This window comes from Bos indicus x Bos taurus, chromosome X (genome assembly GCF_003369695.1).
Source record: "Bos indicus x Bos taurus breed Angus x Brahman F1 hybrid chromosome X, Bos_hybrid_MaternalHap_v2.0, whole genome shotgun sequence".
Taxonomy (NCBI): Eukaryota; Metazoa; Chordata; class Mammalia; order Artiodactyla; family Bovidae; genus Bos; species Bos indicus x Bos taurus.
Window position 1 is genome coordinate 76,752,781 of NC_040105.1, and position 22,248 is coordinate 76,775,028.

The following is a 22,248-nucleotide window of genomic DNA, read 5'->3' on the forward strand; positions in this document are numbered from 1 at the left end:
ATTAATAGTATCCATATTTTACAAATAGGGACATCCTTGGTGGCTCAGATGGTAAAGAATCTTCCTGTAATGTAGACTTGGGTTTGATTCCTGGGTGAGAAGATTCCCCTGGAGAAGGGAATGGCTACCCAGTCCAGTATTCTTGCCTAGGAAATCCACGGACAGAGGAGCCTAGCGGGCTACAGTCTATGGGGTCACAAAGAGTCGGATACAACTGAGTGACTAGCACTTTCATTTTACAAATAAGGAAAGGGTATTCAGTTTAATTTTTAGGGTTTAATTTCTAAAGAGTTTAATTTTCCCAAAGGTACACAGCTTATAAAATCAGAGCCAGGACTCAAAATCACTGGCTCCAAATGCCATGCATCAAAGAATGCTAAAAGACATAGGAAATTAATACTGGAAAAAAGTGAAAAGAAAAGGTAATTGGAAATTACCTGAGACAAATATTATCTGCTTCATAATATTATCGTTGACAATTTTTAGTGCTGTTAATTCTGATATGAACTGATGTGTTCAGACTGTGTTAAGATCAAGGCTTTTCATATAATGTTAGATGTTAATATACTCAGCTTTGAAGTGGTAATAGGTATAATCTAATCTAGTTGATGTTCTAATCTAGTTACCCTCTAGTTGATTTTCTAATCTAACTCTATACCCTCTAGTCGATTTTTCACACATACAAATGCCCCATTTTTGACAAGTTCTTCTTTCCACTTGTACCCACTTTTTGAATTGTACTAATCTCGCATTTCTACCCAGGAATAGAATGAAATTTAAGATTTTCCAACATATTTGTATATAGTATATTTCTCCAAATATCCATATTAAGTAAAACAATATTAATATGACACTACTAAGAGATTTAATAGTCATAAGGACCTAAAAATAGAACCTAGCATGTAGTTTTATATTAAGATTGTTAAATAAATAAATCTATTATTATCTTTATAATACAAATTTAGACTTCTATATTTATTAGTCTAGTTTAGTGATTGAGTCTGCCTGCAATGCAGGAAACCTGGATTCGATCCCCGGGTTGGAAAGATCCCCTGGGAAGGTGAACGTCTACCTATTCCAGTATTCTGGCCTGGAGAATTCCATGGACTGTATAGTCATGGGGTCACAAATTGTCAAATACAGCTGAGAGACTTTTGCTTTCACTTTCTTTAGTGACTGAACGTGTGGGATCCAGCACCAAACTACTTGAGTTCAAATCCCAACTCCAGTACTTACTACCTGTGTGACTTTGGCCAAGTTAATTTAATTCTCTGACCTTGGTCTCCTCATCTGTTAAATGTGCTAGGGAACAGTACCTGCCTTGAAATTGTTGTGACAGTCAGAATTAACATAGAATAATGCCAGACATATAGGAAGTACTCAGTAAATGTTAACTGTTTGTACAATCATCATTGTACATGTGCAGTGTTTATGATCTGATTTTTTTCCACAAATACATTAAAAAGCTGATAAAGATGTCTGGGCCTTCTTTAACAATCTTGGCTTCCTTTTTATAGCACATTAGGCTTTATATTTCATGGGATTTTCACTTTTGCTTTTAGCCAATTGCCCTTGAGCCTGAAACAGTGAGTTTCTCAATGGAACATGGACCTGACTATGTTTCTCCAACTCAGCATCTATCAGTGGTGAGTAGGTTGAATTCTCCATTGTGAATATTGAGAAGTTAACTATTGGGGGGAAAGATACAGAAACTTCAACACTTAAATAATATTCCATATGTAGTTTGAATTCAAGGATTTAGATATAATTTATTTTATTACAATATTATTTGAACTCAAATAGAATCATGCTACTATGGACTATAGTTAAGATTCCATTTCAGTAGTCTTACAAGAACAATTCAGTATTTATTCATTTATTTATGTAATCATAATTTATTGAACAAACAGCCTGAGTGCTATTGATGGCTATATGTGGTCTTTATTTCCTTCCCACATAAACATGGGCTAATATTCAATTTTTGATCCTGTTGACTCTTCTTTCCTTGAAACTTCATGTAACAATTATATTTTCTGTAACCTTCTTATTTTTTTCTAACTTCTCTGATTCTCAGTTGGTTTCTCCAGTTCTTATTCCTTAGCATGGCATATACACAACCCTTAAAGATAGAATACCCCCTCAAAATAAGATACCAACCAAATTTCCAATTTCAATCCCTGCAGCCTCTTGTCCTAGTCTACTAGCCGTACCAGAATACTCCTACATCCTTAAATATTTCATATATTCTCACTCTATTATTTTTGTTCATATTTTTCTCAGTGTTCAGATTCCCTTCCAATCCCTTCTCTGAGTGATTCTTTTTTATTGAAATATAGTTGACTTACAATACTATATTAGCTTCATGTGTACAGCACAGTAATTCAGTACTTTTATAGATTATACTCCATTAAAAGTTATTATAAGACAATGTCTGTAATTCCCTATGCTATATAATATATCCTTGTGCCTATTTTATACTTATTAGTTTGTATCTCTTAATCCTGTACTCCTAATGTGCCCCTCCACTTTTCCCTCTCCCCACTGATAACCACTAAGTTGTTTTCCATATCTGTGAGTCTGTTTCTGTCTGATTATATACATTCACTTGTATTACATTTAAGATGGCACAGGTAAGTGATATGATACAGTATTTATCTTTCTCTGCCTGAGTTATATCACTAAGCATAAAATTCTCTAGATCCATTCACCATAAAACTCCTAGAAAGACAGAGCACTCTCTGACATAAATCATAACAATATTTTGAGGCTCTTTCTCCTAAAGCAAAGGAAATAAAAGCAAAAATAAACAAATTGGACCCAATTAAACTTAAATGTTTTTGCAGAGCAAAGGAAATCATTGACAAAATGAAAAGACAACCCACGGAATGCAAGAAAATATTTATAAATTATGTGATAAACAAGGTGTTAATATCCAAAATATACAAACAGCTTATACAATTCATTACCAAAAAAACAACCCAATGAAAAATTGGACAGAAGACTTGAACAGACATTTTTCCAAAGAGGGCATACATGTGGATAACAAACACATCAAAAGATGCTCAGCATCACAAATTATTAGAGGAATGCAAACCAAAACCACAATGAGTTATCACCTCACACCTGTCAGTGGCTATCATCAAAATATCTACAAATAGCAAATGTTAGCCAGAATATGGAGAAAAGGGAACCCTTGTACACTGCTGGTGAAAGTGTAAATTGGTGCAGCCACTGTTAAAAATAGTATGGAAGTTCCTTAAAAAAAAAAAAAAAAACTAAAAATAAGACTAATGTATAAGCCAGCAATTCCATTCCTGGGTATATATATGGGGGAAAAAAAAAAAAAGTGAATACACTACTTTGAAAAGAAACATACATCTCATTGTTCATAGTAGCACTATTTACAATAGCCAAGACATGGAAGCAACCCCCAAAGCGCCCACCAACTGATGAATGGATAAAGATATGGTATATACATATTGAGTTGACTGAAAAGTTCATTCAGGTTTTTTGCTATGCTAAGTCTCTCAGTTGTGTCCAAATCTTTGTGACTGCATGGACTGTAACCTGCCAGGCTCCTCTGTCCATGGGCATTTTCCAGGCAAGAATACTGAAGAGGGTTGCCATGCACTCCTCCAGGGGATCGAACCCAGGTCTCTCACATTGCAGACAGATTCTTTTGGTAACATGGAAAAACTTGAATGAACTTTTTGGCTAACTTTGTGTGTGTGTGTGTGTGTATGTATGTGTACACATCAAAATATTACTCAGCTATAAAAAATGAATTCTTCCATTTGTAGCAAGGTGAATAGACCTCAGGAATATTGTGCTTTGTGAGGTAAGTCAGACCAGTTAATTCTTATGTATTCTTCAACATTAAATTCAAATGTCATTTCTCTTGTGACATCTTGCCTGACACCTCTGGGTAGAACTAAGTAGCTTCTTCTTTCTGGTCATGTGGCACTTTGTAAATAATACTTTCAAACAGCTCATCACACTGCATTCTAGTCAGTCTGTACCATCTTTTATTATTGATGTTTGTAATTACAGCAAATACCATAGTAATTTTCACGTTGTAGGAATGTAATGTTTGTTGATGGATGAATATGTGATTGAATGTATGTAGGTATAGATGAATGGATGGATGAATGGATGGGTTGTCAATGTCCTATACCGTAAGGCCAAGCCAGAAAAACATAATAAAGTATGAGTAAACCAAAGGTATTATGTCATCCACTAGGTTTACAGAATAGAAAAACAAAAGTGAAATCAAATTTTGATTAACACAGTGGGTTCTGATATTTTTATTCTGCTAAATCCACTATTTCTGCCAAAGGAAAGGAAACCTTATAATCCAGTCCTAATTATATGGGATCATTTACTCTTCCAGGGATATAAATACACAAGCACTATGTCCTATAGTGTTTCTGGCCCCTCTGACAAGATCATAAAGTAATTAAATTCTTCCAACTTCTACTCTTGCATTCACAAAATCAGTTTACCACATTAATATAGTTATTCTCTTACCGGATCCTGTCATTTATTTTGGAAACATCAAATAATATATAAGTACAAGAAAAATAAAAGTGTTTAGATAATTAAATAGCAGCAACTTTACAGGTGATATCCAGAAATTCTTCACTTCTGTTCCCAAAAAACATGAACCAGAATATATCATATTAAGAAATAAGAAATTATTCTATCTAACCAGCTCAGTCTTCAGTTGAGACATGTAAACAAATGTTTGGAATTTTCTCATATATAAATTATAATATTGATTTATTACATAACAAAAATACACGGTTGATTATAAGTATATAGGAACCTCATATTATCAGTGTTATAATAAAATATTTGAAAGACAGAAATAAATCCTACATTTTTCTTGCAAAATCGGAGTTATGCAGTATCAAGTAGCCACCTTTTAGGAGAAAATGTGGATGAAGTCCTAATTTAGTTTATTCATCATTAAAAGCTAAGTTATGAGGATCAAAAAAAAAAAAAAAGTGTTAATCGCTCAGTTGTGTTTAACTCTTTGCAACCCCATGGACTGTAGCCCACCAGGCTTCTCTGTCCATAGAATTCTCCAGGTCAAAACACTGGAGTGGGTAGCCATTCCCTTCTCCAGGGGATCTTCCTGACCCAAGGACTGAACCAGAGTCTCCTGCATTACTGGCAGATTCTTTATTGTGTGAGCCACCAGGAAAGACCAAAAGAGGCACTAATTAACATCTAATTCAGAAAGTATTACCATCAGTCATGTTTATAAGTTCTGGCTGTTCCATACATTTTAGAAGTGCCTTTTGTTTGGAAGTTGATAACTGTATGTGTCTAAATGAGAATGTAAGCAAAAGCCATATGTGTGTGATAATGACACCTCAATTTACCTCTTTACAATCTCTTCACAAGAGATGTAAACCTAAGGGTATATAAAAAGAAATAATTGATGTAATCACTAAATTTATCTCTAGAACAATGAAAAAGTTTACTTTTCAGAAATACTGAAAGTTCCCATTCCATATGCTTTGTGAGTGTAATTACATGGCCTGTCAACTGTTACCAGTGAAACACTCAATGAAATGTAGGTCTAAAAATAAACAAATGGGACCTAGTTAAACTTAAAAGCTTTTGCACAACGAAGGAAACTATAAGCAAGGTGAAAAGACATTCTTCAGATTGGGAGAAAATAATAGCAAATGAAGCAACTGACAAAGAATTAATCTCAAAAATATACAAGCAGCTCCTACAGCTCAATTCCAGAAAAATAAATGACCCAATAAAAAAATGGGCCAAAGGACTAAACAGACATTTCTCTAAAGAAGACATACAGATAGCTAACAAATGCATGAAAAGGTATTCAACATCACTCATTATCAGAGAAATGCAAATCAAAACCGCAATGAGGTACCATTTCACACCAGTCAGAATGGCTGCTATCCAAAAGTCTGCTGCTGCTGCTAAGTTGCTTCAGTTGTGTACAACTCTGTGCGACCCCATAGATGGCAGCCCACCAGGCTCCCCCGTCCCTGGGGTTCTCCAGGCAAGAACACTGTTATGGGTTGCCATTTCCTTCTCCAATGCATGAAAGTGAAAAGTGAAAGTGAAGTCGCTCAGTCCTGTCCTACTCTTAGTGACCCCATGGATTGCAGCCTACCAGGCTCCTCCATCCATGGAATTTTCCAGGCAATAGTACTGGAGTGGGGTGCCACTGCCTTCTCTGATCCAAAAGCCTACAAACAATAAATGCTGGAGAGGGTACAGAGAAAAGGAAACCGTCTAACACTGTTGGTGGGAATGCAAACTAGTACAGCCACTATGGAGAACAGTGTGGAGATTCCTTAAAAAACTGGAAATAGAACTGCCATATGACCCAGCAATCCCACTGCTGGGCATACACACCAAGGAAACCAAAATTTAAAGAGACACATGTATCCCAGTGTTCATCACAGCACTGTTTACAATAGCTAGGACAGGGAAGCAACCAGATGTCCATCAGCAGACGAATGGATGAGAAAGCTGTGGTACATATACACAATGGAATATTACTCAGCTATTAAAAAGAATGCATTTGAATCAGTTCTGATGAGTGGATGAAGCTGGAGCCTATTATACGGAGTGAAGTAAATTAGAAAGAAAAACACCAATGCAGTATATTAAAATATCAAATTTATAAAGATGGTAATGATGACCCTATATGCAAGACAGCAAAAGAGACACAGATGTAAATAACAGTCTTTTGGTCTTGGTGGGAGAAGGCAAGGGTGGGATGATTTGAGAGAGTAGCACTGAAACATGTATATTATCATTTGTGAAATAGACCACCAGCCCAGGTTCAATACATGAGACAGGGGGCTCAGGGCTGGTGCACTGGGATGACCCAGAGGGATGGTATGGGGAGGAAGGTGGAAGGAGGGTTCAGGATGGGGAACACATGTACACCCATGGCTGATTCATGTCCATGTATGGCAAAAAACACTACAATGTTATAAAGTAATTAGCTTTCAATTAAAGTAAATTAATTTTAAAAAAGGAAATGTAGGTCTAAATAATATTATAATAATAGCTACAACTTATGGAGTATTTACTGTGTGCTGTATACTATCATAATCACTTTATAAGTGATGATTTAATATTTTTGCTAATACAATAAATTCTATATTATACATTTATTTTTCTCCATTTTATATACAAAGAAACTGAGTAACATAGAGTCTAAGCAAACTGCCAAAAGTCACATAGCTATTAAATGGCAGGCAATCTGACTCCAGAGCTCATGCTCTTATGCAATATGCTACACTGTTTTTATGTTGCCTAGCTTTTGCCTACAGAATTGCTACAATGAGCTCCCTCCAAAACAAAGTTCCATTTGGTTCCTTGTTCTCTTGACAGAAAGGCTTGTAGGGATTGGCCTAGGTGACGTTATGGAATTACTGGCAATTTTAGACTTAGCTAGGTTTCTGAACGGCCAAAGTACAGTGGTAAAATGTTAAATACCTCCTTTAAGAGGCCATTTGTAATGAGGAAGTTTATATATTCTGTTCAATGAAAAGTTACAAACCTCTAAAATTCTACTTTTACATTTTGTGATTCTTCCTGATGAAAACAGTTTTCATCATCTTTCATTCCATTATATTGTTATTGATTCCTGTAGTACTAATTTAAAAGCTTTTGTTACCTACTTTGCCTTAAAATATGCATAACTTTTAAATTAAATATAAAAATAACCAATAACACATCACTAGTGATTAGAATCAACTTGTGAGATGTCAGAAGGCCTCTGTCAAAATCAGTCAGTGAATTCTCAAGTGTATTCTTCTAATTTAAAACATCAACCACAGTTTTCTTCTATCCATATGTTAGTTGTATGTCTATATGCTTTTGCTATGTGGGTCCTTTTATCTCCCAAAAAGGCTTCTGTAACTTATTACAGCATATTTGAGTTTTCAAAGTACACTTTCCCTTGAGTGTTAATCATACTTTGTTAGCAAACCAAGTTTTATTGTTGCTGTTATTGTTGTTATATTACACAAAACGTTGAACATACCCAATTAATTTTGTAGGTTATTTGGAAAGGTGGTACTTTGACAAGGCCATGGGGTGTGTTTATAAATTTAAAGTTTCATAGTCATTGTTCATAGATTTTTATACTATTCTTATATTTATTAATATTGATTATTTTTAAGTTCATTTAACTTCTAAACTGATCATCCATTTTATGCACTGCAAAGAGATTATTCTTTCTATAAATACTCACTTCAGTCCACCAACTCCTAGAGCTTGCTCAACTCATGTCCATTGAGTCGGTGATGCCATCCAACCATCTCATCCTCTGTCATCCCATTCTCCCCCTGCCTTCAAACTTTCCCAGCATTAGGATCTTTTCCAATGAGTCAGTTCTTTGCATCATGTGGCCAAAGTATTGGAGCTTCAGCATCAGTCCTTCCAATTAATATTCAGGACTGATCTCCTTTAGGATTGACTGGTTTGATATCCTTGCAGTCCAAGGGACTCTCAAGAGTCTTCTCCAACACCATTCTTCAAAAGCATCAATTCTTCGGCACTAAGCTTTCTTTGTAGTCCAACTCTTACATCCATACATGACTACTGCAAAAACCATAGCTTTTACTAAATGGACCTTTGTTGGTAAAGTAATGTCTCTGCTTTTTAATATGCTGCCTAAGTTTGTCATAGCTATTCTTCCAAGGAGCAAGTATCTTTTAATCTCCTGGCTGCAGTTATCATCTGCAGTGATTTTGGAGCCCCGAAAAATAAAGTCTCTCACTGTTTCCATTGTTGTTCCAGTATTTGCCATGAAGTAATGGGACTGGATGCCATGATCTTAGTTCTTTGAATGTTGAGTTTTAAGCCAACTTTTTCAGTCTCCTCTTTCACTTTCATTAAGAGACTCTTTAGTTCTTCTTCACTGTCTGCCATAAGGGTGGTGTCATCTGCATATCTGAGGTTATTGATATCTCTCCCTGCAATCTTGATTCCATCTTGTGCTTCATCCAGCCTGGCATTCCACATGATGTACTCTGAATATAAGTTAAATAAAGCAGGGTGACAATATACAGCCTTGACGTACTCCTTTTCCTATTTGGAACCAGTCTGTTGTTCCATGTCCAGTTCTAACTGTTGCTTTTTGACCTGCATACAGATTTTTTCAGGAGGCAGGTAAGGTGGTCTGGTATTCTCATCTCTTTCAGAATTTTCCACATTTTGCCGTGATCCACACAAAGGCTTTTGCATAGTCAGTAAAGCAGAAGTAGGTGTGCTTTTTTGTTTGTTTGTTTGTTTAACTTTCTTACTTTTTTCGATGATCCAACAGATGTTGGCAATTTGATTTCTGGTTCCTCTGCCTTTTCTAAGTCCAGCTTAAACATCTGAAAGTTCTTGGTTCACGTACAGTTGAAGCCTGACTATAAATACTACTTCATTATAAAATTTCACTCTCCTACTCAAAACTTCATGACTCACCTGCAAATTAACTCCAAATGCCTTTGCTAGTAAATCCAAACCATCTACCAAAACGCCCACACTATTTTTTCAGTATCATATTACTTATTTTTGTTTTTGTTATGTTTTGTTTGCTTTCTTTTGCTTTCTATTCCTACTATAATGGGATTCATACTCTCCTTGGAATTCACACTATGTATTCTTAGCATTCTGCCTTTGCTAAAATCATGTGATCTCTGAAAATGTCAAACACTCTTGCCTCTGATTATGTGAATTCTCTTTCTTAAAAACAGATCTCTACCATTTCCATGAGGTCTTTTCTCACCATTCCGTCTCTTATAACTGTCACAAAACTTTATATTCATATATAGTACCACTTTGTGTGCTCAGATGTGTCTGATTCTTTGCCACCCCATGGACTATAGCCCACCAAGTTCCTCTGTCCATGGAATTCTCCAGGCAAGATTAATGGAATGGGTTGCCATTTCCTTCTCCAGGGAATCTTTCCAACCCAGGAATCAAACTGGCATCACTTGCACCTCTTGCATTGTCAGGTGGGTTGCTTACCACTGCACCACCTGGGAAGCACATATTCATATATTACATTGTACTATTTCTCTTTGTTAACCAGACTTAGGGTCCTTCAGGGAAAATATCTTTCTGATTTAAGAGAATGCCTATAGCATAATGAACATAAATGTTTGCCATTTTATTCACTAGTCTAGTAGATTCTTATCAATCACTTTAGGCATTACAGTGGAAAGAAAAGCCAATTAGGACTTAAGAGATCAGGATAATCGTCCTGACTTGGTCACAAATTAACACATTTTACATAAAACAGATCATTTATATAAATTTTATTTTTCCCTCTCAAATACCTTTTCAGTGAATGGTGATAATGATTTCTATTCTACTTAATAATTTTGAGGTCAGGCTTGAATGTGGTTATTTATTGGAAAATTTTTTGAAAAATTATAAAGTATTTTATAAATGCAAGAGATAGTTATATATAAGATGTATTTCCTGAAAGTCATTTTATTGACCCGAGTATTTTAAAAAAAATGTACTTTTTATAAGTACATTATTTTCTGCTATAAAACTTTTCTCAAAGTACCAATATTGAAGTGAAACTACAAGGACTTTGGAAAGCCTATATTCAATGTATTTTCTTACCTACTAGTTGACCAGCAAAGTGGACATGAGAATATACCAGGTTTCCATGTTGAGACACACAACAATTTATCTCTGACAAAATTCAACCAATAATTTAACTATTTATGCTGTACATTGAGAATTAAAGTCTTGAATAAGCTGAGTCTATAAGAGTTAGTAATGTTGTAAGGACAGGGCTTTTCAGAATCAGTATTAAGAAAATTTTCCTATAATACATATAGAAGGTCAATAGTTTGTAGTATATTTCTTGCAAAGTGAATTCGGGAACATTCTGAAAGTCTATAGTAAATAAAGGAATCCATATCCAATGAAAAGGTCATAAAAGACTTTGTGAATTTATATATATGAGCACAAAGTAAAGCATATTAAAATATATATATCAGAAAAACTTGGTTATAATTCAACTGTCATAGATGAGACTATCAGTGAATGGACCACTCGATACACATTTGCTTTAGCTATATAGTAGTATTGTTGTTGTTCAGTCTCTCAGTCAAATACGACTCTTTGCAACCTCATGGATTGCAACAGGCCAGGCTTCCCTGTCCTTCATCATCTCCCAGTTTAGTTCAGTCACTCAGTCGTGTCTGACTCTTTGCGAACCCATGAATCACAGCATGCCAGGCCTCCCTATCCATCACCAACTCCAGGAGTCCAACCAAACCCATGTCCATCGAGTCGGTGATGCCACCCAACCATCTCATCTTCTGTCATCCCCTTCTTCTCCTGCCCTCAATCTTTCCCAGCATCAGGGTTTTTTCAAATGAGTCAGCTCTTCACATAAGGTGGCCAGAATATTGGCATTTCAGCTTCAACACCAGTCCTTCCAATGAACACCTAGGACTGATCTCCTTTAGGATGGACTGGTTGGATCTCCTTCCAGTCCAAGGGACTCTCAAGAGTCTTCTCCAACACCACAGTTCAAAAACATCAATTATTCAGCACTCAGCTTTCTTTATAGTGCAACTCTCACATCCATACATGACCACTAGAAAAACCATAGCCTTGACTAGATGACCTTTGTTGGTAAAGTAATGTCTCTGTTTTTAATATGCTGTCTAGCTTGGTCATAACTTTCCTTCCAAGGAGTAAGCATCTTTTAATTCCATGGCTGCAGTCACCATCTGCAGTGATTTTGGAGCACAGAAAAATAAAGTCAGCCACTGTTTCCCCATCTATTTGCCATGAAGTGATGGGACCGGATGCCATGACCTTAGTGTTCTGAATGTTGAGCTTTAAACCAACTTTTTCACTCTCCTCTTTCACTTTCATCAAGAGGCTCTTTAGTTCTTCTTCACTTTCTGTCATAAGGGTGGTATCATCTGCATATCTGAGGTTATTGGTATTTCTCCCAGAAATCTTGATTCCAGCTTGTGCTTCCTCCAGCCCACCGTTTCTCATGATGTACTCTGCATATAAGTTAAATAAGCAGGGTGACAGTATACAGCCTTGATGTACTCCTTTTCCTATTTGGAATCAGTCTGTTGTTCCATGCCCATTTCTAACTGTTGCTCCCTGACCTGTATACAGGTTTTTCAAGAGGCAGATCAGGTGGTCTGGTATTCCCATCTCTTTCAGAATTTTCCACAATTTATTGTGATCCACACAGTTAAAGGCTTTGGCAGTCAATAAAACAAAAATAGATGTTTTTCTGGAACTCTCTTGCTTTTTGGATGATCCAGTGGATGTTGACAACTTTATCTCTGTTTCCTCTGTCTTTTCTCAAACCAGCTTGAACATCTGGAAGTTCACGGATCATGTATTGCTGAAGCCTGTCTTGGAGAATTTTAAGCATTACTTTACTAGCATGTGAGATGAGTGCAATTGTGCAGTAGTTTGAGCATTCTTTGGCATTGCCTTTCTTTGGGATTGGAATGAAAACTGACCTTTTCCAGTCCTGTGGCCACTGCTGAGTTTTCCAAATTTGCTGGCATATTGAGTGCAGCACTTTCACAACCTCATCTTTCAGGATTTGAAATAGCTCAACTGGAATTCCATCACCTCCACTAGCTTTTTTCGTAGTGATGATTCCTAAGGCCCACTTGACTTCACATCCCAGGATGTCTGGCTCTAGGTGAATGATCACACCATTGTGATTATCTGGGTCATGAAGATCTTTTTTGTACAGTTCTTCTGTATATTCTTGCCACCTCTTCTTAATATCTTCTGCTTCTGTTAGGTCCATACCATTTCTGTCCTTTATTCAGCCCATCTTTGCATGAAATGTTCCCTTGGGATCTCTAATTTTCTTGAAGAGATCTCTAGTCTTTCCCATTCTGTTGTTTTCCTCTATTTCTTTGCATTGATCACTGAGGAAGGCTTTCTTATCTCTCCTTGCTATTCTTTGTAACTCTGCATTCAAATGAGTGTATCTTTCCTTTTCTCCTTTGCTTTTCACTTCCCTTCTTTTCACAGCTATGTGTAAGGCCTCCTCAGACAGCCGTTTTGCTTTTTTGCATTTCTTTTTCTTGAGGATGGTCTTGATTCCTGTCTCCTGTGCAGTGTCACGAACCTCCATCCATGGCTCATCAGCCACTCTGTCTGTCAGATCTAGCATCATCTCCCAGGGCTTGCTATACTCATGTCCATTGAGTCGGTGATGGCATCCAACCATCTCGTCCATTGTCTTCCCCTTCTCCTGCCTTCAATCTTTTCCAGCATCAGGGTCTCTTCTAATGTGTCAGCTCTTTGCATCAGGTGGCCAAAATATTGGATCTTCAGGTTTCAGCACCAATAAGTCCTTCCAATGAATATTTGGGATTGATTTCCTTTAGGATTGACTGGGTTGATATCCTTGCAGTCCAAGTTACTCTCAAGAGTCTTTTCCAACACCACACTGCAAAGCATCAATTTTTCAGGGCTCAGCCTTCTTTATGGTCCACCTCTCACATCCATACATAACTACTGGAAAAAAACCATAGCTTTGACTAGACTGACCTTTGTTGGCAAAGCAACATCTCTGCTTTTTAATACATGGTCTAGGTTGCTCATGGCTTTTCTAGCAAAGAGCAAGCATCTTTTAATTTCATGGCTGCAGTTATTTTCTGCAGTGATTTTGGAGCCCAAGAAGATAACATCTGTCACAGTTTCCATTGTTTCCCCATCTATTTGCTATGAAGTGATGGGACTGGATAACATTGTCTTAGTTTTTTTTTATGTTGACCTTTAAGTCAGCTCTTTTACTCTCCTGTTTCACTTTCATCAAAAGGCTCTTTAATTCCTCTTTGATTTCTGACATAAGTGAGGTGTCACCTACATATCTGAGGTTATTGATATTTCTCCTAGCAATCTGGATTCCAGCTTATGCTTCATCCAGCCTGGCATTTTTCATGATGTACCATGCATATAAACTAAGCAGGGTGGCAATATACAGCCTTGTTGTACTCTTTTTCCAATTTGGAATCAGTCCATTGTACCATGTCTGGTTCTAAATGTTACTTCTTGACCTGAATACAGGTTTTGCCAAAGATAGGTAAGGTGGTCTGGTGTTCCCATCTCTTTAAGAATTTTCCATGGTTTATTTGTGATCTGTAGTCAAAGGCTTTGGTGTAGTCAATAAAGCATAAGTAGATGTTTTTCTGGAATTCTCTAGCTTTTTCTATGATCCAACAGATGTTGGCGATTTGATCTCTGGTTCTTTTGTCTTTTCTCAACCCAGCTTGTATATCTGGAATTTTCGGTTCACATACTGTGGAGGAATACCTGGAATGAGTTGGGGTTTCAAAGCAAGAATGCTGAAGTGGTTGCCATTCCCTCTATAGTGGACCACATTTTGTCAGAAGTCTCCACGATGACCCTCTGTCTTGGGTGGCCCTACACGGTCTGGCTCAGAGTGTCATTGAGTAAGGCAAGGTTGTGTTCCATGTGGAGCAGGCCATAGCAATCCTATTTAGAATTTTAACAGAGGAGTATCAGTGAATAACCACCACTCATCTAAGAATAAAATTAATTAAATGAGTTAATTTGGACTTAATGGAATCTTTTCTTTTTTAGAATGTGGAAAATCACTTGCATATAAGAAATTCACAGGCCTTTCTGCTTCAGTCCTTCTGCTTTTCCAAGCCAAAATCATCCTTTCTACAGTCCAGGAAGATAAGCTACTTGGGACAGCTAGATTTTAATAACACCCTTATGAGTTGAGTCTGTAAAGAATCTGCCTGCAGTGCAGGAGACCCGGGTTCAATCCCTGGGTTGGGAAGATCCCCTGGAGAAGGAAATGGCAACCCACTCCAGTATCCCTGCCTGGAAAATCTCATGGACAGAGGAGCCTGGTGGGCTACAGTCCATGGGATCGCAAAGAGCCGGGTATGACTGAGCCAGTAACACTTACTTACTTACTTATGAGTTGGGTAATTAGGATTGTTATTGTTGTTGTTCAGCCACAAGGTCATGTCAGACCCTGTGAGCCCATGAACTGCAGCACAGCAGGCTTCCCTGTCTTTAACTATCTCCCAGAGTTTGCTTAAACTCATGTCCATTGAATCAGTGATACCATTAAACTCTCTCATTCTCTGTCACCCCTTCTCTTCTTGCCCTCAATGTTTCCCAGCATCAGGGTCTTTTCTAGTGAGCTGACTCTTTTCTTCAGGTGGCCAATGTATTAGAGCTTCATCTTCAGCGTCATTCATTCCAATGAATATTCAGGACAGATTTCCTTTAGGATTGACTGGTTTGATCTCCTTACAGTCCAAGGAACTGTCAAGAGTCTTCTCCAACACCACAGTTCAAAAGCATTACTTCTTCGGTACTCAGCTTTCTTTGTAGTCCAACATTTACATCCATACATGACTATCGGAAAAACCGTAGCTTTGACTATATGGACCTTTGTCAGCAAAGTGATGCCTCTGTTTTTTAATACTCTATCTAGTTTTGTCACAACTTTCTTCCAAGGAGCAAGCCTCTTTTAATTTTGTGGCTACAGTCAACATCCACAGTGACTTTGGAGCCCAAGAAAATAAAACCTGTCACTGTCACTTATAATAAACACCCTCAAAAGTCAGTAAATTTAGTTCTTCTTTCATATTTTGTTTAATCAGGATAGAGTCCTAAATACTAATATCAGAAAGCACAAATTGGGCACATGGATATTACAGGTTGAATCCATGCTGAAAAACGGAATTTGTAAGGCAGACTACTATTACACTTCTTGATAAAGGCGAACTAAACAGTGTGCATTAATTTTGCATTTTATATGATATGTGGTTTTCTCTTTTATTTGGAAAATATTCTAGCACTTTGAAAAGATGAATGTAAATTTAATCAATGGTCATGGGAAAAGTCCATGATGCCATTTGTTTTTATTCTTAATTTAAACTTTTTTATTTTGTATTGGATATTGGAATAAAGAGGTAAGAGAAACCCAAGTAAGATGGTATGCACTGAGAAAGGGCATCAAAGGGCAAACAGACTGAAACTGCAATCACAGACAACTAGCCAATCTGATCACAAGGACCACAGCCTTGTTTAACTCAATGAAACTAAGCCATGCCTTGTGGGGCCACCCAAGATGGCCAGGTCATGGTGGAGAGGTCTGACAGAATGTGGTCCACTGGAGAAGGGAATGGCAAACGCCTTCAATATTCTTGACTTGAGAACCCAATGAACAGTATGAAAAGGCACAAAGATAGGACACTGAAAGATGAACTCCCCAGGTCAGTAGGTGCCCAATATGCTACTGGAGATCAGTGGAGAAATAACTCCAGAAAGAATGAAAGGATGGAGCCAAAGCAAAAAAAAAAAAAAAAACAGTTGTGGATGGCCCTGGAGACAGAAGCAAGGTTCGATGCTGAAAAGGACAATATTGTGTAGGAACCTGGAATGTTAGGTCCATGAATCAGGGCATATTGGAAATGGTCAAACAGGAGAAGGCAAGAGTGAACATCGACATTCTAGGAAGCAGCAAACTAAGATGGACTGGAATGGGTGAATTTAATGCAGATGCCTGTTTTATCTACTACTGTGGGCAGGTATCCCTTAGAAGAAATGGAGTAACCATAATAGTCAACAAGAGTCTGAAATGCAGTACTTGGATGCAATCTCTGAAACAACAGAATAATCTCTGTTCGTTTCCAAGGAAAACCATTCAATGTCACAGTAATCCAAGTCTATGCCCCAACCAGTAATGCTGAAGAAGCTGAAGTTGAATGGTTCTATGAAGACCTACAAGACATTCTACAACTAACACGAAAAAAAGATGTTCTTTTCATTATAGGGGCCTGGAATGCAAAAGTAGGAAGTCAAGAAACACCAGAAGTAACAGGCAAATTTGTCCTTAGAGTACAGAATGAAGCAGGGCAAAGGCTAATAGAGTTCTGCCAAGAGAACGCACTGGTCATTAGCAAACACCCTTTTCCAAAAACACAAGAGAAGACTATACACATGGACATCACCAGATGGTCGACACTGAAATCAGATTGTTTACATTTTTTTCAGCCAAAGATGGAGAAGCTCTATACAGTCAGCAAAAACAAGATCGGGAGCTGACTGTGGCTCAGATCATGAATTTATTTTTGCCAAATTCAGACTCTAACTGAAGAAAGTGGGGAAAACCACTAGGCAATTCAGGTATGACCTAAATCAAATCCCTTGTGACTATACAGTGGAAGTGAAAAATAGATTTAAGGGTCTAGATCTGATAGACAGAGTGCCTGAAGAACTATAGACAGAGGTTTGTGACATTGTACAGGAGACAGGGATCAAGACGATCCCCACGGGGGGGAAAAAAAAAAAAAACATGCAAAAAAGCAATTTGTCTGTTTGAGGAGCCCTTACAAATAGCTGTTAAAAGAAAAGAAGCAAAAAGGAAAGGAGAAAAGGAAAGATATAAGCATTTGATTGCATAGTTCGAAAGAATAGCAAGGAGAGATAAGAAAGCCTTCCTCAGCAATCAATGCAAAGAAATAGAGGAAAGCAATAGAATGGGAAAGACTAGAGATCTTTTCAAGAAAATTAGAGATGGCAAGGGAATATTTCATGCAAAGATGGGCTGAATAAAGGACAGAAATGGTATGGACCTAACAGAAGCAGAAGATATTAAGAAGAGGTGGAAAGAATACACAGGAGAACTGTACAAAAATATCTTCATGACCCAGATAATCTTAGTGGTGTTATCACTCACACTCACCTAGAACCAGACATCCTGGAATGTGAAGTCAAGTGGAAGTTAGGAAACATCACTATGAACAAAGATGGTGGAGGTGATGGAATTCCAGTTGAGCTATTTCAAATCCTGAAAGATGATGCTGTGACAGTGCTGCACTCAATATGTCAGCACATGTAGAAAACTCAGCAGTGGCCACAGGACTGGAAAGTTCAGTTTTCATTCCAATCCCAAAGAAAGGCAATGCCAAAGAATGCTCAAACTGCTGCACAATTGCACTCATCTCACATGCTAGTAAAGTAATGCTCAAAATTATCCAAGCCAGGCCTCAGCAATATGTGAACCATTAACTTCCAGATGTTCAAGCTGGTTTTAGAAAAGGCAGAGAAACCGGAGGTCAAATTGCCATCATGCACTGGATCATCAAAAAAGCAAGAGAGTTCCAGAAAAACATCTATTTCTGCTTTATTGACTATGCCAAAGCTTTTGACTGTGTGGATCACAATAAATTGTGGAAAATTCTGAAAGAGATGGGAATACCAGACCCCCTGACCTGCCTCTTGAGAAACCTGTATGCAGGTCAGGAAGCAACAGTTAGAACTGGACATGAGACAACAGACTGGTTCCAAATAGGAAAAGGAGTACGTCAAGGCTGTATATTGTCACCCTGCTTATTTAACTTATATGCAGAGTACATCATGGGAAACACTGGGCTGGAGGAAGCACAAGCTGGAATCAAGATTTCTGGGAGAAATACCAATAACCTCAGATATGCAGATAATACCACCCTTATGGCAGAAAGTGAAGAAGAACTAAAGAGTCTCTGATGAAAGTGAAAGAGGAGAGTGAAAAAGTTGGCTTAAAGCTCAACATTCAGAACACTGCGATCATGGCGTCCAGTCCCATCACTTCATGGCAAATAGATGGGGAAACAGTGGCTGACTTTATTTTTCTGTGCTCCAAAATCACTGCAGATGGTGATTGCAACCATGAAATTAAAAGACGCTTACTCCTTGGAAGGATAGTTATGACCAACCTAGATAGTATATTAAAAAGCAGAGACATACATCAACATTAACCCACCACAGGCAATGTATGACAAAACCAATACAATATTGTAAAGTAATTAACCTCCAATTAAAATAAATAAATTTATATTAAAAAAAAAAAAAAGCAGAGACATTACTTTGTCAACAAAGGTCCGTATAGGCAAGGCTATGGTTTTTTCCAGTGGTCATGTATGGATGTGAGAGTTGGACCATAAAGAAAGCTGAGCACCGAAAAATGGATGCTTTTGAACTGTGGTGTTGGAGAAAACTCTTGAGAGTCCCTTGGACTGCAAGGAGATCCAACCATTCTATCCAAAAGCTGAATAGTCCTGGTGTTCATTGGAAGGACTGATGTTGAAACTAAAAATCCAATACTTTGGCCACCTGATGCGAAGAGCTGACTCATTTGAAAAAACCCTGATGCTGGGTAATATTGAGGGCAGGTGGAGAAGGGGACAGCAGAGGATTAGATGATTGGATGGCATCACCGACCTGATGGACGTGGGTTTGGGTGGACTCCGGGAGTTGGTGATGGACAGGGAGGCCTGGTGTGCTTTGGTTCATGGGGTTGCAAAGAGTCAGACATGAGTGAGCGACTGAACTGAACTGATTGGATAGTAGCTGATTAACAATATAGTGATATTTTCAAGTGAACAGTGAAGGGACTCAGCCATGTTGCTGTTATTGTTCAGTCGCTAGATCATGTTCGATTCTTTTGAGACCCCACGAATTGTCCATGGGATTTCCCAGGCTGAATACTGGAGTTGGTTGCTATTTCCTTCTCCAGGGGATCTTCCTGATCGAGGAATATAACTTGTGTTTCCTGCATTGGCAAGTGGATTCTTTACCAGTGAGCCACAAGGGAATTCCCAGATTCAGCCATACATAGACATATATGCATTCTCCCCAAAAATCCCCTTGGGTGAAGGCTGACACATAATATTGAATAGAGTTCTATGTGCTATATAGTAGTCCCTGGTGAGTTATCCTTTTTAAATATAGAAGTGTACACCTCTCAATCCCAAACTCTCTAATCATCCCTTCACCCCACGCCTTTCCACAGCAGCCATAGGTTGTTCTCTATGTCTGTGAGTCTCTTTCCTATTTTGGAATAAATTTGTATCATTTCTTTTATCTAGATCCATCCATGTTTCTCCAAATATCATAGTTTCATTTTCTTTAATGGCCGAGTAATATTTCATTGTGCATATGCACCACACCTTCTATATCCATTCCTCTGTCGATGGTCATTTAGGTTGCCTGTGTGTGTTGGCTGTTGTAAATGGTGCTGCAATGAATATTGGGGTGCATGTAACCTTTTGGATCATGGTTTTTCTCTGGATATATGCCCAGAAGTGGTATTGCAATGTCATATGGTAAGTCTTTTTTTTTTTTTTAAGGAACATCCATACTATTTTCCATAGTGGCTCTACCAATCTGTATTCCCCCCCCCCCCAACAGTTTAGGAGGGTTGCCTTCTTTCCAAACCCTCTCCACCATTTTTCATTTGTGGATTTTTATGATGGCCATTCTGGTTGATGTGCAGTAATATCTCATTGTAGTTTTGGTTTGCATTTCTCTACTGATTAGCAGTGTTGAACGTCTTTTCATGTGACTCTTGGCCATCTGTATGTCTTCTCTGGAGAAGTGTCTGAGTGTTCTGCCCATTTGTTAATTGGGTTTTCTGTTTTGATGCTGTTAAGCATCATGAGCTGTTTGCAAGTTTTAGAGACTAATCCCTTCTCAATCCATTATTTGCAAATATTTCATGCCAGTCTGTAGGTTGTCTTTTTGTTTTGTTTCTTTTGCTATGCAAAAGCTTTTGAGTTTAAGTAGTTCCAATTTTTTATTTCTGTTTTTTATCCATTATTCTAAGAGACAGTACAAAAAAGACATTTTACTGTGATTTATGTCAGAGAGTGTTCTTTCTATATTTTTCTCTGAGAGTTTTATTGTTTCCAGTCTCACATTAAGTCTTTAAACCATGTTCAGTTCATTTTTGTGTATGGTGTTAAACAATGATCTAATTTCATTTTTTGGCATGTTGTTGTTGTTCAGTTGCTCAGTCATGTCCGACTTTTTGTGACCCCATGGACTGCAGCACACCAGGCTTCCCTGTCCTTCACCATCTCCTGAGCTTACTCAAACTCATGTCTATTGAGTTGCTGATGCCATCCAACCAACTCATCCTCTGGAATTCCCTTCTTTTCCTGCCTTTAATCTTTCCCAGCATCAAGGTATTTTCCAATGAGTTGGCTCTTTGCATCAGGTGGCCAAAGTATTGGACCTTTAGCTTCAGCATCAGTCCTTCCAATGAATATTCAGGACTGATTTCCTTTAGGATTGACTGGTTTGATCTCCTTGCAGTCCAAGGGACTCTCAAGAGTCTTCTCTAACACCGCAGTTCAAAAGATTGAACTCTTCAGTGCTCAACTTTCTTTATAGTCTAAGTCTCACATCCATACATGACTACTGGAAAAACCATAACTTTGACTAGATGGACCTTTGTCTGTAAAGTAATGTCTCTGCTTTTAAGTATGCTGTCTAGGTTTGTCATAGCTATTCTTCCAAGGAGCAAGCCTCTGTTAATTTCTTGGCTGCAGTCACCATCTGCAGTGATTTTGGAGCCCAAGAAAATAATTTCTGCCACTGTCTCCATTGTTTCCCCATCTGTTTACCATGAAGTGATAGGACTGGTTTCCATGATCCTGGCATTCATGATTCCAGCCTGTGTTTCATACAGCCCAGTCTTTTGTATGATATACTTGGCATACAAGTTAAATAAGCTGGGTGACAGTGGCAGTATACAGCCTTGACATACTCCTTTCCTAATTTTCAACCAGTTTGTTGTTCCACATCTGATTTAATTGTTGCTTCTTGACCTGCATAGAGGTTTCACAGGAGGTAGATAAAATGGTATGGTATTCCCATCTCCTTAAGAATTTTCTGTTGTTTGTAGTGATCCACAGAATCAAGACTTTAGCATAGTGAAGCAGAAGCTGTCCAGTTTTCCCAGCCCCACTTGTTGAAGAGACTGTTTTTGCAGCATTGTGTAGTCTTCCCTTCTTTGTCAAATATATGTGACTATAAGTGCCTGGGTTTATTTCTGGATTTTCTATCCTGTTCTATTGATCACATTTATTTTTATGCCTGTAAAGGCTGAGCACCTTTACATCTATTTTTATGTTTTGATGACTGTAGCTTTGTAATATAGGGAGCCGGAGTCCCCAGCTCCGTTTTTCTTTCTCAACATTGCTTTGGCTCTTTGGGGTCTTTTTTGTCTCTATACCAATTTTAAAGTTTTTGTTCTAGTTTTGTGAAAACTGTCATTGGCAATTTGATAGGGATTGCATTGAATTTGTAGACTGCCTTCAGTGGTATATTTGTTTTCAAGATATTGATTCTTCCAATCATGAGTATGTCTTTCCATCTGATTGTATCTTCAATTTCTTTCATCAGCATCATATAGTT

At 37.8% G+C, this 22,248-nt stretch overlaps 1 protein-coding gene across 6 annotated transcripts in view; it reads left to right on the forward strand.

Moving 5' to 3' along the window:
* Window positions 1-22,248, forward strand: part of LOC113887278 — a 463,883-nt gene that overhangs the window by 309,720 nt on the left and 131,915 nt on the right. For all 6 annotated transcript variants that reach the window (XM_027534327.1, XM_027534322.1, XM_027534325.1 and 3 more), the window contains one exon: window positions 1,563-1,646. In XM_027534327.1, the coding sequence (XP_027390128.1) occupies window positions 1,563-1,646 (84 nt within the window). The remainder of the gene's footprint in view (window positions 1-1,562; window positions 1,647-22,248) is intronic.